The sequence below is a fragment of the Apteryx rowi genome, unplaced genomic scaffold (assembly GCF_003343035.1).
Source record: "Apteryx rowi isolate R43461 unplaced genomic scaffold, aptRow1 scaffold_28, whole genome shotgun sequence".
Classification (NCBI taxonomy): Eukaryota; Metazoa; Chordata; class Aves; order Apterygiformes; family Apterygidae; genus Apteryx; species Apteryx rowi.
Window position 1 is genome coordinate 4220927 of NW_020449196.1, and position 16936 is coordinate 4237862.

The window sequence follows — 16936 nt, forward strand, 5'->3', positions numbered from 1 at the left end:
AGCGGCCGCCGGTTTACAGCGCTGCGGAGCGGCTCGGGGGGAGCGGGGCGGCGCGGCGCGGCTCACGGGCCCCTGCCCTGCCCCCTCCCCCCGTGTGCAGAGTACGTGGAGAAGCCGCTGAAGCTGGTGCTGAAGGTGGGAGGAAGCGAGGTGGCGGAGCTCTCCACGGCGGGCGCCGCGCTGGAGCCGGGCCTCTACGAGGACAAGGCTGAGCACGAGAAACACAAGGACAGGAAAAGGAAGAAGAGGAAGAAAGGGGAGAAGCAGGTTCCTGGTGAAGAAAAGGAGAAAAGAAAGAGAAAAGTTAAGGTAGGTGCTGCTACTTTTGCATTTCGGCAAAAAATGCCTCAACTTTATCGCCTCCTGATACTAAAAGGTGAACAGACATGAATGTAACTTGCATCCCTAAATCTGAATATATTTACTCTCAATATACTGTTATTGCCAAAATATTCGCTCCCAGTTTCGTTAGATGAGTGAAGTTACCTGAAATTTCTCACCTGTTTACAAGTACTGTGCAGTAACAGGACAAAGCAAATTAATAAGGAAAAGAACCTTTGTGTGCGTCTAAGTAAATACATTTCTATGAAACAGAATGAAGACTTTATAACCTTTTAATTAAAAGGAAATGATAGTATACTCCCCTGTCAAGGTTCTCTACCTAAGATAATTATAAGACTCGCGCTCTTTCATGTGAAATGTCATTTAAAATGTACCAGAAACTCACTCATGGTTGTGGAGAACACAGACAGTATAAGCTGGTGTAGTTACAGCTGCCTGAATTAATCACTCTGGAAGAAATTAACTGCTTGTTTATCTCAGTTATGATCCTGTAGACAGAAGCTAATGGCTCTACACTTACACCTTTGCAGTTTCATAGGTACAGGTGATTGCCTTGGCAGGCTTGGTGTGGTGTGGATATTGAATTCAGGTCGTCTAAAGCTACTGAAATATATTAGGCTAATAAACAAGTCCAAGTACATCTATTTCCCAGAGGTGCTAAACTGCAGAGGTTATTACTAAGGATATATCTAAGGATAGCAACATTTTGAAACATTATAGATACCTTTAATTTAAAATTTCCTGACTGTTTCCTACTCGTCCTTCTAAAATCTTCAAAATCATTTTAGACACTTCATTGGGAAGAATGCTCTGTACAGAGGACAGTGCAGAGTCGTTCCTGTCATGCCATTAGAGGCTGTTACGTGTAAAAAAAAAAAAAAAAAAAAAAAAAAAAAAAAAAAAGAAAAGAAAATCCATAAATGATACGCTGCTTTATATAGTTGAAGTGCTTTATTGTCCAGCAGATGGAGACAGCACATAAAGAATACAGGTTTTTTAAGACCTGACTTCTTCTTTTTAATGTGCAGTTGTTCTAAAAAATCCAAAGAGAGCATTATGTACAGTAATAATGCTGATTTTGCAACTTCTATGAATTTCTGTAACAATCTTTCTATTTGTAGGAGGACAAAAAGAAACGAGATCGAGAACACCCTGACAGTGAGGGAGAACAAGAACTGAAATGTCAGACTCCTGTGAGACTGGAATTGCCACCAGAGAAACCGTTGACAAGTACTTTATCAAAACAGGAAGGTAGAAGGAATTGAAAATTATTTAGCTTTAGCTAATTCCAGTTTTATTTAATTGACTTACATTTTCTTGTTCTTTGTTTTTATAGCAAGTGMGTTGACATTTTTTGCCATCCCAATGTTCTTCCCTATGTTATACAAGTAACAATTGAAATATATTACTATATACTTCTTTTCCAAAATGATATCTACTAACTATATAAGTGTGAGCAGAGAAGTAGATCCCCTATATATCCTGTTCTTTTATGCTACTATATTTTTTTATTGATGATCAACCTTCAATATGCATCAGTTTTGTATAATTGATTGCTAATATCTTGGAAGTTTAGTACATCTTGATGTCAGTTCTGTTTCCAAACCTTTCTCATAGCACTTTTYTTTTTGGTCTAGAAGTGGAGCAAACGCCACTTCAAGAAGCTTTGAATCAACTCATGAGACAGCTGCAGAGGTAAATATTTGTATGTTTATTTTTAGTAGATTTTCAGAACTATGAAATGAAAATAGATAACATACATTGTTAAGGGAAGAGGCCTGTAAAAAGCTTTTCTAAAGCTACGAGGCTTGTTTGCAAGCTTGGTGAGTTCTGGAAGTGCACGATAAATATTTTACCTACAAGCGGCAACATTGAAAACTGCCAAGCATTCAAATGTCAATATACTGATTTGCTTTTTTCATAACATGTAGAACATTTTGTAAAGAAGATGTATCGACAATGAACTTACTTTGAGGTTTTGGTTTTTGTCTCTGTTTTTGTATGTTTTAATGTAAAATTGAGGTATGTGAYTGCTCAAAGAGTGAAAATGTCATTGATAAATACGATTGCTGACAGGATTATTTTAGAAATTTAAGTACTACTTTAAGAATACATACCTATAACTTCTCCTTGGCTTAGGCACCTTGTAAACACCTCCAGTTTCAGATTTAAAGTAACTTTAAAAACTGTTGAAAATAGGACATATACTTCATTTGCCAAAAGTRTGATGCTTTCTTTGTAAGAAACTTTTTTTCAGAGATGTACAAGAATTTCTAAGGAATTTGCTAAAATTATATCTTCACTTATTTTAACATTGGTTCACCTATATGTAGCTTTATTTACTGGAAGAAGGAAGTACACACATTTTTAAAGTTAAACCATGTTCTCTTTCTGTCTTAGTAGCCAAATGTCTTTTCATTAATCTGATTTTCAGAAYAGAAATTTATTTTTCTTTTAGTGGTTCGTGGTTTAAGATATTCTTTTGTGATTTTAAGAATTAAGAAAATATATGTCTTGTACAAGAGTGAGAGATCTTTCCTTTGATCTGTCCCACCAAATTAAGCTCATGAAATTTTGTTAGGGAGTATCTTTGTTAACAACCCTACACTTTCAAGGTCTTGATGTCAGGTTCAGGGAACTAACTATGCATARTCAAAAACACATGCATATGTGTACTTATTTTGGGTACCTTTGCATGTWTGTAGAAAAAGCCACTTTTTGAATCCTGTCTCTCAGCTGGAAGCTGGTGTKCAGGTATTGCAGCATATCAGTGCTACATGCTTCTGCAGTATACAGCAAAATGCTTTTCATTGTTCTGTAGTAACTTTGTGTCAAAATCCAAAAGTCATAATTAAGCTTCAAGAAGAAAGCCTGAAATGTCAAGGGTTTCACCAATGTATCTAGTAACAGCAAGGAATTTGTAGAATTAAACTCACATATAATCCTAAGAGGCCAATCTCAAACCACAGAATTTAGTGAAAAGAAAAGAACAATAGATCTGAAAGGGAAATTCTTGACAGTTTACCAATTAAGCCCTAATCCTGAGGAGAAAATACCAAGCAAGCATATTTTATTTTAATGGTAGTAGAAGCACCCATGAACATCAATGTATGTCATAGGAACATAATTGAATTCAGACAGATTGACATATCAGTCTGTTCGTATAGGTAATACCATTTTGGGAAAGGGTTGAATGACAGTCACTGGAAGTCTTAGAAATTTTTAATATAAAAATATTAAAATTACATAACCTGAAAATTAATTTAACCATAATTGTAAATATACACAAACATTCTTTCACAGCTTTAARAAACAAGCTTTCCTTTTCAGAGTAAGCAAGCTAATAAATGAATAACAAATATTCTCTTATAACTCTTATTCCCTTTATTTTCCATTGAAATAAATAAATAGAATATAAAACAGCTGTTCAAAAAAACAAAATCTAAAAAGAATGATTATWTTGAATCTTCATGGGAATACAGATAGTTATCAAAAATACAGAACTAACTTCTAAAATATGATTGTAGCGCTTTTCTGATATATGAGTTTGCATATGGGATCTTTTCAACTTCAGAAGTGGAAGATTGTGCTGACACAAGCTCATTATATGTTTTTTGATTCCTTTTCAACTTGGTCCTTTCCCTTATATTTAACTCCAAGCTCAGTATGTTCTTTGTTAAAACGTGAAACATTAAAAAAAAAGTCTCTTCATATCTTGACAGAAAGGATCCAAGTTCTTTCTTTTCATTTCCTGTGACTGACTTTATCGCCCCTGGCTATTCCATGATCATTAAAAACCCAATGGATTTTAGTACTATGAAGGAGAAGATCAAGAACAATGGGTATCAGTCCATAGAAGAATTAAAGGTAACTCTTCAAATTTTATTTTGACTACAAAGAGRTATTATCAGTTTCAGTGTATGGATTTATTCAAACTTTTATTCAATTTACTTGAACACTGGTATTTTATGAGAATATGAAGTTGCCGAAAGAATCAGCGCTTCTGCTTGAAAGAATATTTCTTGTTGACTTTTTTGTGAGCAAGTAAGTTCTGGATGTGAAAAAGAAAACACACCTCCAGCTTCTAAATGTGCCTGTCAAAAAGATGAGGATGGTAAAAGCTTCTTTTTTTTTTTTTTTTTTTTTTTCTTTTATTAATAGGCATGTGAGCTTTAAGTGAAACGCTGATACTAAGTTCCTCTGTGTGATGGGGGCCAATCATAATACACGAATTTTTGTCTTATCAGTCCCATGGCAATTTTTTTTGTCTTTTGGGGCTGTAACGTAGCAGACTTTACCACTGTACAGAATTGGATTAATGTTTACAGCCCCTCTAGGTTACACATCAAAACATAAGCCATACCTTTAAAAGCTGTGATATATGCAATCTAATCAGAGTTCCAGATGGGAACGTTTCAGTTTGCCTTCTCTTGCCTCTGTGCTGGCTCCTCAGGTGTCTCGGCACCAGGCTCCGCATGTGTGTGCATGCRTGACTTCTTGTGGATTAGAGGTCCCATTTTGAAGGATTCTAGAACTCTTAAAAGGTGTGGTGTGGGGGGTTGTTTGGTTGGGTGTGTGGGGTTTTTTTGTTTTTTTTTTCTTCTTCAACAGAAATGTTCTCTAGTTCTCTGCATGGCTAAATGAGGACCTGAGAAGTATAATGTGTGTGTAATTAGCAGTTGGACTTAGATAATAGTTACCAGTTTTGGTTGTATTTTATTGCATGTTCTTATTGAGAGCTCTGAAACTTAAGAAAATATTCCCTGTTGTTTCAGCTGTTTCCGGTGAGCCTGGCAGACAGATCTAGAGAATGTCTTTCTCCCTGCTTTCTGGCTTCTCAACCTTTCACAAACATCAGCACTTATTTGTACTGGAAGATGTTTGTGCTAAAAGCTGATTTTCATTTTAACTTTGTCTCTTTGTAAATACCCGAGATTGTGATAAAGCAGACCTGTAGAGGGTCTGCAATAAGTTTCCAGATTACTTTAGTTATTCCAGAAATGAACTTCAAATAGGCATACTTTTTTTCTTAATTGTAACTGAAACTTTGACAAATTCCCTGTAATGACTTTGAATTGCAACTTTTTGGTATTTAAATTTAGCTTCATTCATTTTTTTTCCTCATACTTTCAAGTACTGATTTCATAAAACTGCCACTTAGTGAAGTGAATAAAGGTGCCTAAATGCACTTGTACTTACTGGAGGTACAAAAAGGGATATAGGCAAGATAACTGGCTTATTGCTAAACCTCATGGTTTCATCAGGTTTTTATTTTGGCAAAATTTAGTCAATATTTAGACGCTGGACTTCCATCTAAGTGACTGGAAAGAGCAATGGGGAAAAATTGGGTTGTTTCATTTTGTTTTCCTTTAATAACAGCTGATTTGGGGGGGAAGGAGGTAATTTTAGCTAAAAGAACTTGCATCAACACTTTTAAAACTAGGAACAGCACCGAACATTTAGGAACGCTTTCAGGATGTTTATCGGAGTGCTAGTTTTGAGACTTAAGAGTCTAATCTACCTGCTTATTTCTGAAGACTTCACTCGCAATTCTGTTTAAATGCATTTCTTAAATTCATTAAGTAGAAATGTTCTTTGAAGTTATTTTTCACAATTCCTCAAGATGCTGCTTATATTGCAACTAGGACTTTAATATAGTATATTATAAAATCTTTACGTTCATTCTGAAATCAACATGTCTGTACAGGATAACTTCAAATTGATGTGTACTAATGCAATGATTTACAACAAACCAGACACCATTTACTACAAAGCTGCAAAGAAACTACTGCACTCAGGGATGAAGATACTTAGCCAGGTAATAGAAAATTACTAAACAAAGTGTTAAAAAGTATGCTTCTTGCCTTTTGACGCCTTTTCATTCTACTTTTCTTATAWGGATCTTGCAAAAACTGTTAAAACCGGTTTAACACTTCTCAAGTGTTTACATATTAGATTTAAACGGTGCATTGTTTTAAGGATCATGCTTTTAGCACAGCTACCAGGTTACTTATAACTATTTGCACTTATATTACATTTTCTAAATTGCCTTTATGTGTGCTATTATCAGAAAAAAAGCACTGAAATAAAATCATCCTGTATGGGCAAGCTAGGAAAAAATTAATTGAAGTAGGAAATAAAAGCATTCCAGTATGTTTTTTAGGAAAGAATTCAGAGCCTGAAACAAAGTATAGAATTCATGGCTGACCTGCAGAAGACCAGGAAGCAGAAAGACAAGATGGAACAGCAGCCAAATGGGGAAGATGAAAATGGTCTTSGGAAAGACAAAGGAGAACCTGTGGACAGTGACACCAAAGTATTCAAAACACCTAACAAAGAACACAAAAAGTGAAGTATTGTCTCAGTAAYGATTAAAGGTTACACCCTTCTTATGCTACTGAAACAAAATGACTTTTAGGGACCAGTGGAGGTGGGTTTATGTCTTTCTGGTACTGCATATGCACTAAGAGTTGTTCATCTCAAGGGAGCAACATTTATATAAAACATCCTTGTCTAGAAAAAATAAGTATATTTAGAATCATTTTATAGGATACCAACATTTTTCATGGGGGTAACCCTGTACTATTTATCAACTCCATTCCTTCAATTGTTTTCTACTTCAGTGCAGATTTGAAAATAYTGGTACTAAAATTCAGAGTAGCTACTGTTTTGTTTTACCAAAAATATCATTGTTAGTTTTGTGGGAGTGAGGATGTAAAATCTGGCAGTATGACAAACTAGGACAGTGGTATAGCTAAAGCAAGCTGTATAAAAGGAATTCTTTAGTTACTAACATAAACACACCATTTGTGGACAAGTCACTTTCACATATTTTCCCCTGCTGTATTAAATATAATCATACTAAATGTTTTTTTAACCTTTCAGTTGTTTTGTCTAGAAAAACAGTTTGCATAGTTTGAAATAAAAATACCTCCACCATATCCTCCTCTGATACCTAAGCCATTCAGTATCTTTTAAATCAGATGCTAGTAACTAAGTGGGTTTTATTCACAGGAAGGACAAAGATCTACTTGAAGACAAATTAAGAAACAATAGCTTGGAAAGGGAACAAGAGCAGATTGACCGTATCGTTAGAGAATCTGGAGGAAAGTTAACAAGACGACTTGCAAACAGCCAGGTGAATCTTTGAGTATTTGGAAACTCAGTTCATTCTTTCATGAACCAGGCTTAGCATCTTATATCAGTCGAAACTCAAGGTACATGTTTACTGCAGCTTACACCATTTTACRCACGACTGATAATCTGTGTGATATCTTAAACTGAAAAAAAGAAAAGCATTTCAGTTGAATGCACACTGAATTTCATCAGCAAAACAAGTTTGTCTTAAGTTTTCAGAAATCTTAGATAAATTCATAGAAAAAGATGAATAGTGGGAACCTCAAGAATGTATCTTAAATCTGACCCGCAAAAAACTAACTAGTTCTGAAACACCCACATATTCGATCAAAGAAATGCAGTTTGATAAAACTAAGCCCATTTCATTTTCTACCAAGAATGAGTTAAATATTTTATCTCTTAGTCTCWATAGGAATGTTACTTATCTTAATTCCTTAATTCCTTGTGCCTATACCAATAGTAAAGGTATYGAGTAAAAACAAAGAAGTTAAAGCAGCAATCACATCTGAGTATGACCGATCTTTCCAAATCCCTTTCTGTTTACTACATATGAAGTAATTTTATTTGGTATTTTTATTAGTTTCAGAACTGTGAATTTCAACTAGTATGTACATTAAAATAGTCTAATCTTATTTCAGTGTGAATTTGAAAGAAGAAAACCAGATGGTACAACAACTCTGGGCCTTCTTAATCCAGTTGACCTTAATGCAGGCGGTAAGTTGGCATGGTCCAGGTCACAAGTCACTTTCACTTACCTGGTCTCCTGCTTTTTTGCTGGGGCAGATCAGCAAATGCTGCCCAACAACCAAATGCCTCTTTGTAATCTGATAAAGAAGAGGGTTTAAAAAGCTGCGGTTGAGGGGGCAGGTAGAACAGGACAATAGTGGGTGCTGTTGGGAGCCCTCTGTGGTTGTTACTTCTCCTTTTTGTGTCAGCTGTTTGTGGGAGGTGCAGGAGAAAGCTGTTGCCATGAGAGAGAGGGCTGCCTGCTATGTGTTTGGGCACATTAAATTCCTGGTCTCCCCCTTAGTCTCATTCACATACAGAATACAGTCTTTTTTGACCCAAAGGGTCACAAACCTTCCAGAATTGGCCACTGGGAACTGTCAAGGTCCCAATTTATTTTGTCATGTCAGTGCTGTCTAATGTATTGGCGCTAGCTAAAAGAAGGCACAGGCTTGAGTATTTAACTGCCACCTCATTACAGAGCTGAACTGACTAGTCCTAGGATAGACAGAAACCAAGCTGAAAATCTGATTTATCCCTTCCCCTTATTTGTGCAGCAGAAGAACTTGGCAGGAATAAAGAAAGTTTTGTCCTTCAGATTAAGAGTTAGATCCTCTTTGATTATATAGCCTCTGTTAGGGCAGGGCAGGAAGGAGAAAAAGCAATAATGAAAACAGTGAAAACTCTTAATATTTAAGCTAAATCTTCTATACTTAACTAGTATCACTTAAACATGAATTCAGATTTAAGACTACRTGCAATCTTTAGTATGCAATCGGAGATTATAATGGACTATGGATTATAATGGAGAGTTGCATCTTCTTTATTCTGAAGTTTCTGGCTAGGAGTGGTTGTAATTAACGTGTTTGGACATCTCTCATGTCACTCAGCTATGGCTTTATTGTTTTGTATTTTGTTGTAGAACCAGGTTACTGCCCTGTAAAGCTGGGTATGACAGCAGGAAGGCTTCAGTCAGGAGTTAATACATTACAAGGCTTCAAAGAAGATAAAAGAAACAAGGTTACTCCAGGCAAGTGCTGAATTTTTTTTTGCTCTAAATCCTCTTCCCTACAACAGATTCTGTTTATGATCTCATTACTAGCACACAAATAGCTTAGAACTTAGTTTTTTAATGATTAAACATTATTTCTATTGCATGTGTTTATCACAAAACTAAACAGCACATCACAAAATTTAGCTTAATTTGCACATACAAAAGGTGAAATGTATTTACTAATGTGTTCATCTATAATAGGAAGTATGGAAACTGTACCAGATAAATAAAAGGGTTTTCTAGCTTAGAAAGAGCATAGTGGGCAGCCTGAAAACCTATTAGTAGCACTGAACTGAATTTTCATATTGTGTTAAGGCATAAAATATTGTTAATAAAACATTTGTAAATAAAAATGCATTTGAAATAGATGTTACTAATTTGTTTTAAGCTTAAATATGCTCCTAAAAGCTCCTTTTGTGGGACTATATTACAATGCATTCTTGTTTTCATCTAACATACATTGGAGATAGTAATTAGTACTGTTGTTATTCATCAGTGATGTACTTGAATTATGGACCCTATAGTTCCTATGCACCAACGTATGATTCTACGTTTGCCAACATCAGCAAAGATGATTCAGACCTAATTTATTCAACATATGGGGAAGACTCTTATCAAGGATCTTTCAGGTAAGTAAGCAACTAGGATGTATGTAACAGCTTTCATGTACAGAAGCTGTTACGTTCAAATTATAGCATTTGCTGCTGAAGGATGCCTGGCTTATAGTTTGCTGGGCTTTTTTTTTTTTTTTTTTAATTAAAGATACAAGTCCTTAATAAGAATGTGCCTGCAATGTAAAGTTAGCCAAGACTGAGGGATTTTGATGCTACTGATTCATAAAGATTTTAGAACATAACACTTAGTCTTTCAATGCATGTCATAAATATTCTGATGTTCAAAACCAGAAAAGCATTGATTGGTGCAAATGTTCATACAAATTGTTTTTTTTAATGTTAATGAACCTTATTACTACCTTGAACAAGAGGCATATTTGTTGATGTCAAATACTGCCCAAGCCACTATGGTTATAGGAAGAGATATGAGTCCAGAGATAGCAATTACCGATTTCATTCTCTAATTGTATAGTGCTTGCAGTGCTGATTTTCATATTATTCATCACAGTAAAATGATTCATTTTCATTATTATCCTTGATTATAACACAATCTCAAAGTTAATAAAGTCCTTATGTTTTAAAAGAATCTCAAAAATAGAATACACTGTGGTATAAATTCATCTGAAATGTGAATACTTAAGTACAGTGCAAGTGTTAAAGTGCTTTTGTGAAAGTTTGCTCTGTTCGATTCCGCTGCCTGAGGCAGTATACTTTTAATTGTATTTCAGTCTTTGTTAGGAATCTGAATGGGTTCCTAGGCTACAAAGTCATGTATTGCTAAACAAAAGCCATTTCTACACTGTTCTTTATATGTCAGCATTTTCTAGCTCTACATATTGGTTTGACTTTATATAACAAAAAGCTTTTTCCCATTGAATGTTTGATTTGAAAGTGGGTAACCTTAATTATCTTTTGGTCTTCTAGTATTCATGATTTTTTGATGAAATCACAAGATTATCCTTTTGTAATGGCTGATAGTTTGCTTGATGTCCTAACGAAAGGAGGACATTCTAGATCTCTCAGAGAGCTAGAAACGGTAAGAGTGAATTTGTGAATTTTCTGATGTTTATTTTTAGCACACAACTATAAAGCTGGAGAAAGATGATACTGTTCTTATTCATGGGCTCCCTTTTAATTGGTAAAATTCGGCAGTGAAGACTAACTTGTTAAGTATTGAGAAATGAAAATTAACATTACTGTAACTTGACAAAATTATATGTCCTTCCTCTRTCTACTTTCCCATGCACGTTAGCACTGGGTCCTGTTCCAGTTAGTAAGAACACACAGCAGTATGCTGTTGCTTAGAAGTTTTTGTTTCCATGAAGTTTAGCATATGCCTACCAGTCACTATGTCAGGAGAATAAGTAACTAGTTTTTTCCTTTAGTAAGCACACTGCTTTCAAACTCAAATATGTGCTGTGTAAGAATACTAGAGAACTACCTGTCAAATCTTTATGAAATTTTAGTACCTGGGGAAAAGGATGGAACTAAAATTCAATTCACAATCCTAGAGTTAGCAGAGAATCTCAGCAAGATAAGTACAGTTAACTAAAGCTCTAGATTTGAATTTCACATGAATGTAAACTATTGAAAGAAACAATACACAGCTTTTTACAGATGGTTCATATATTAGCTAATTAATACTGGAAATAGTTCCTGGATTAAAAGTCAGCCTTTGGCCTTTGCTTAGCAGTATTAGTTTAACTCTTTTCTAGTACCCAATAGTGACACTGGCTTTCAGGTTCAATCATGCTTGTAACTATTAAGAGAAAAATTGTTTATTGAAACAGAACACATTTCAGCATCTAATCGTCTTTCTTCCTTTTCTCCCTTCCCCCCAGTAAATAATTTCTGTGGTGAAATCACTGGAGAAAAACATGGAAACATTTGCAAAGATAATAGAAAAAATGTATGCTATAAAAATGTGTGTATTTTAGTAATTGTATTATCTCTTCTCTAATATCTGAATAATGCCCTCTAAAAAATAGCAATGTTGTAACTTGGTTTACAGAGAAAGCTTGCTATGACACTGTATAACTTACCTCTATTTAAAACTATGGTATAAGTTTTTGCTTTGAACTTAAGGATAAGATTAATTTTAATGCCTTATTTAAAAATCTTTTCTCAATTCAGCCACTGGAGGAAGCTGAAGGCCCACATGAAAGTAGTGATGGAACAAGAGATGTGAAGGTAAGTGCTTTTGTTGGGTTTTTTTTTTTTTTGATATAAATTAACTACTCTAAGCAACGTGTCTAACTTCTTAACTATAAAACTGCCTACAACTGTAAAGCCTACRTAGCTACATTAAAACTTTGACAAGCTGTATATATACGCTATGTAAATCATGACAACTGCATGCTATTTTGTAGATATTTTGAGAACCAGAATCTCCAAAAAGTTATGTCTTAAATGAGACTATGTCAAAAGAAGAAAATGTTCAAGTATTTTTGTTTGTGACTGTTCAGCTTTTTTTTTTTTTTTTTTTTCTCTATTATGTGCTAGATGTTCTGGTTGGTACTTGTGGTGGTTTTACTTATTTGAAAATATTAATTTCTCTTATCAGGAACTTGTCAGTATAAAATACCACACGATACATGGTGGGTACACAAGATTTTGGGGGCATTTTCTCAAATAGTTTGTGTCCCCGTAGACATACTTTATATATATCACTAAAATCATTCCAGCCAACAAACTTTCCAACTGAGGAAAGAGAGGAATAGCATTCTAGTGAAAGGACTGTTCTCCTGAAACCTTAATCTGCTGACAATGCCCAGGTTGGTTTTGTCTTTTAGTCTTGTACATTGCGGAAAACTCTGGTTTGGGTGAGCTGAAGGAATTATTTAATTAGGATGCTGGTCTTAACTTATTATATCTTATGTGCATGTTCCCAGCACTTTGGACAGACATTCCTTTTATTTRAATATGGAATAGGATAGTAAGCGATTTACTGTAGAACAGTAAAAGTTTCATGGCGTATCTTTCAACTTTCCAGCAGTATGCTAATTTTCTTTCTGTAGAGCAGATTAATTTTAATTAACTTGGTATTTTAATTTACCTAAAGCAGTTTTATTGTTTCAAGACTGATCTAAATATTACCTAAATTATTATTTGCTGGGCTTGTTTGTTTTGTTTTAGATTATGGAAATTGATATGGCTAGCAGGTTGGACTCTGCTAATAATGACAGACTTACAGCACTGAAAGCAGTTACAAACTTCTGCATGCCCATAGAAGAGTTTGAGTCTGAGGGTGAGTTTTCTTCATACTTGCACTTCTAGTATGCCTGTAGTTATTTTAATGAAAGGTATTTAATGGTCTCATTCCCTTGGTATATTCAGCCTTACCCTATTATAATGTAAGTAAATACACTTTCTTATTAAACTTTTTTTTTCTATATTAAACAGAGGCTGAAATCTTCCAGAGGAAACTTGACGAAACAACAAAGCTTCTGAGAGAGCTCCAAGATGCTCAAAATGAACGACTAAGTACAAAACCTCCCCCTAATATGATTTGTCTTCTCGGTCCATCTTACAGAGAGATGCACTTGGGTAAACATTACTTTTTCTGATCATTTTTGCAGAACTGATCAAGTGTGAACTTTTATTAAATTACTGTGAACCAAGGTGACAGTCCATAAGACAGACAAAGGTTTAACAGTTACACTACAGTGTTTGGAATCTGTGCCCTGTTAGGCATAGGAGACTAACATTAAGTTCAGTTTTTGTACGTAAAGTCAGATGAAGGTCTTARACACTGATTGCAAGTATTTCCTCCTTATTAATCAATTTTCCTAGAACTCATAGAGAGCTTTCTCAGTGCCACAGGACATACGGTAGCTGAGTGCCTCTTAACTTAATGATTTTTCCATTGTCTTTGAACAGGGGTTGCTTAATGTTACCCAGTTCTTATTGCGAGCCTAGCTTTATTCCAGGTTTGATCTAGTTATTAGTCTATTTTATTATATTGCTTAATTTTTGTATCCAACATACCTTAATTAATTATTTGAGGAAAGCGCCTGGTCCCACAGCTCAGTTATGCAGCCTACTTGATGGCAGCTCTCTGACATAGGACAGTGTGAGGAGGATGCTCTGTTTTGCRAGTAGAATTAACTTGTGCAGTATCAACTACAGCATCTGTGGTCTAAAATAATCACTGCCATGTGACGGGATGTTATTCCCATTATTGCATAAATGTCACCAAGTCAGTATAAATCTAATCTGGATCAAATCTTATCTTAAATAAAAAGTTTAAGTACTTATAGTTTTCCACTTGAAGGAAAAACTATGACATTTATAGYAACAGGAAGTCATTCCAGTTTATATGCAAAACTAAGACTCTGTGCCTGAATCCCAAAAGCCAGATATTACTGACCTAACTACTACGTGGGTGCCACCAGGTCTCTCCCAGCTGCTGTATTAATGTGACCCAAGCATCATTAGCTTGTTCTTCAAATAAGCTATCTAACTTTTGATGGCAGCAAGCCTTAGTAAGCAGTTATTTCATTCCTTCTATTCTTAGAGCCATCTCTTATTGTTCCCACTGTCTCCTGCATGATCACACATGGTACAAAGAACCTGTGTCACAGCAACGTTACTTAACATTGATGCATTTGTAGTTTAATAATTAAACACTGGTTACAGGGTGAAGGGCTCATTTGAACGATTTTGTGTGCATATTTACCATATAGACACATTCACTTTTATCTTTTTAGCGGAGAGAGTAACCAATAATCTGAAAGAACTTGCACAACAAGTGACTCCAGGTGATATTGTTAGTACATATGGAATCCGGAAAGCAATGGGAATTTCAGTTCCTTTACCTGATACAGAAGACAGCTGGGTAGATTTAACAGATGGTAAGTATACAAAATGTATTGCAGCATCTGTTCAGCTAAAACAGAACCACATCTGCAAATCATTAGACTGGTTAATGGTAGAAACTGCAGTACTTTAGTTCCAACTTCCAGTTATTCTTCTTTTTCTAAAATTCTGGTTTTATGGAAAGTTGCTGTGCCTGGTCTCAGTCCAAAATTMATTAGTCTCTTGGATGTATGGAACTGTGGTTCAGCTACTTAAAGTGGTTATTTTACCATTCGATTTAAGTTTGGGTGACATTTTTGCCTTTGCACAGTTCTAATGGTTGAAGATAAAAGATGAAGAAACTAGTAATGGATACAAAGCTGAAACAAATTTCTACGGGTAAAATTACGAAGTAGCATGAATTTATTAATATTGCACAAACTTAATTCAGTACTTGCATATGTAAAATACTTCATGGTGGAAAAAATGGTCAGATTTGAACATGCTTACCTGTTGTGACCTTGCCCCAAAGCTCAACTTCGTTTTCTAGCATTGCCAAACTTCCAAGCTTGACAATCCATTAAATTCTAGCTTTTCCATTTAGAGTGAATTTACAGGAGTGATATTCCTCACTGTTGCTAAAAGGAGGACATCTTTCTCCCATAAGCTATTGTCTGTACACTCTTCTTGCTTACTTGGGCCAGCTGTAGTGCTCTGTAAAGTGACTGAATCAATTCAACTCATTTATCCAGCAAAAAAGTAACTGTTCTTCCTGGATTAAGGAGTCAGTTCAGTGGAAGACCTACATGCCAGAACAAGATCTCCCCCTTGTGGCAGTGGCTTATTAGACCASCTTAACTGTCAGAGTGTACCCAGAGATTGTGTTAGTCCTCACTTTCTAAAGAGGATAAAAACTTAGCTTCAAGAAAGCCAATTCACACAGCAAACTTACATGCTCTATGGTTTATAAAAAGTTTCAGTTAAGATGGTACTTAATTCAAAGAGCAGGATTACTTCAGGAATTTACTTATCTTTTCAAGCAAATGTCTCAAGAAATTTTAACCTGAAAATTTCCTTTTCATAGCAGTGTGCGAGAGGTTATTTAACAGAAATAGACCAGATAAAATATTTTTTTCTTGAACTGTTGTGTAAAATGCATTTAACACAGGACTAGCTGCACAAATAGCAAGGGACTTTAGGAGAAGTATTATACTGTGTGTGCACTTTCGTTGAAGACTATTAGATATACTAATTGATCTAGCATCTGTTGTAATCTTTCAGACTTCCAAGAATCTAAAAAGACTGTCACCGTCACTGAAAATGAATGTGGTCCAGTTACAGTCTGAAGCTTCAGTTAAGTTTACAGGTGTTTGTTTGATTCTATTTAAGAACCAGATAAACGTTTGTCAAGTGTACTCACTGAGCGTGTGTATATTGTGTGTTAAAGAAACTACTTTTGTTTATTAAATTTTGGAACTGATGACATTTAAATTTTTTGTATTAGAATTACTTCTGCTACGCAAATGTACTAAATTATTCTTTCCACATTACCAGTTATTTTAAAGGAATTCTGTAGCATTTAAGTCTTCCTTGCACTGTCTGGAAAAGTCAAAGCATAAGCAAAAATGTGGCTATAATAAGGTACAGGGACTCAATGAAAAGTTCCAAAAGTAATGTATACTGTGTATCCACATCTGCGTGGGGGCAGGGAAATCATTAATATCTGAACATGCAAGTTTCCCTTTTTAACATAACTGTGTAGCTTTTATGATCACTATGGGGAGAAAAAAATCTTTTTGAGTAAAACTGATGTAACCTGACAAATTAACAGAAGATCAGCTTTGTGAGACTTTGAATGTAGAGGTTTCTTCTATGTGAGAAACAGTTACATCTGCTCATAGTATTCTAAAATTTAAGAGGACAAGCTTAGAAAATGCATCATGACAACAAGAAGGTGAGACTTAAACCCCTGTTTGCTGCTGGTAGATAAAAATTCCACATTGATGTAGCAATATCAAATTGGGTTGAGACACTTGCCAAGAAAGCTCGTCTGATTGTTTGGAGGTATTATTAAACACTGTCTGAATAATGATTTTAGGTTTGCTTATTAGAAAGGATAACATATTTAGAAAACTCCCCTATTAACAGTCAATTCAGACAAAGCAGACTGACAATATAGCATTCAGGCATACAGAATAATTCAAGCAGTATTGCAGTATTCTATAGGAAGCTAGAGAACCTTGTACAAGCAGGCTTTTCTCTATGC

The 16936-nt window shown here is 35.1% G+C and overlaps 1 protein-coding gene across 1 annotated transcript in view; it reads left to right on the forward strand.

Annotated features, from left to right (window-relative positions):
* The window catches only part of BRD7 (bromodomain containing 7), an 18427-nt gene extending 2263 nt beyond the window's left edge, over positions 1-16164 (forward strand). The window contains exons 2-17 of the mRNA XM_026068808.1: positions 3-309; positions 1464-1593; positions 1980-2037; positions 4065-4209; positions 6050-6160; positions 6506-6690; positions 7357-7480; positions 8118-8193; positions 9128-9235; positions 9756-9888; positions 10798-10909; positions 12007-12063; positions 13009-13120; positions 13276-13419; positions 14583-14726; positions 15952-16164. Coding sequence (XP_025924593.1) covers positions 3-309; positions 1464-1593; positions 1980-2037; positions 4065-4209; positions 6050-6160; positions 6506-6690; positions 7357-7480; positions 8118-8193; positions 9128-9235; positions 9756-9888; positions 10798-10909; positions 12007-12063; positions 13009-13120; positions 13276-13419; positions 14583-14726; positions 15952-16016 — 2011 coding nt within the window. The 3' untranslated portion in view covers positions 16017-16164. The remainder of the gene's footprint in view (positions 1-2; positions 310-1463; positions 1594-1979; positions 2038-4064; positions 4210-6049; positions 6161-6505; positions 6691-7356; positions 7481-8117; positions 8194-9127; positions 9236-9755; positions 9889-10797; positions 10910-12006; positions 12064-13008; positions 13121-13275; positions 13420-14582; positions 14727-15951) is intronic.
* Positions 16165-16936: the final 772 nt, after the last annotated feature.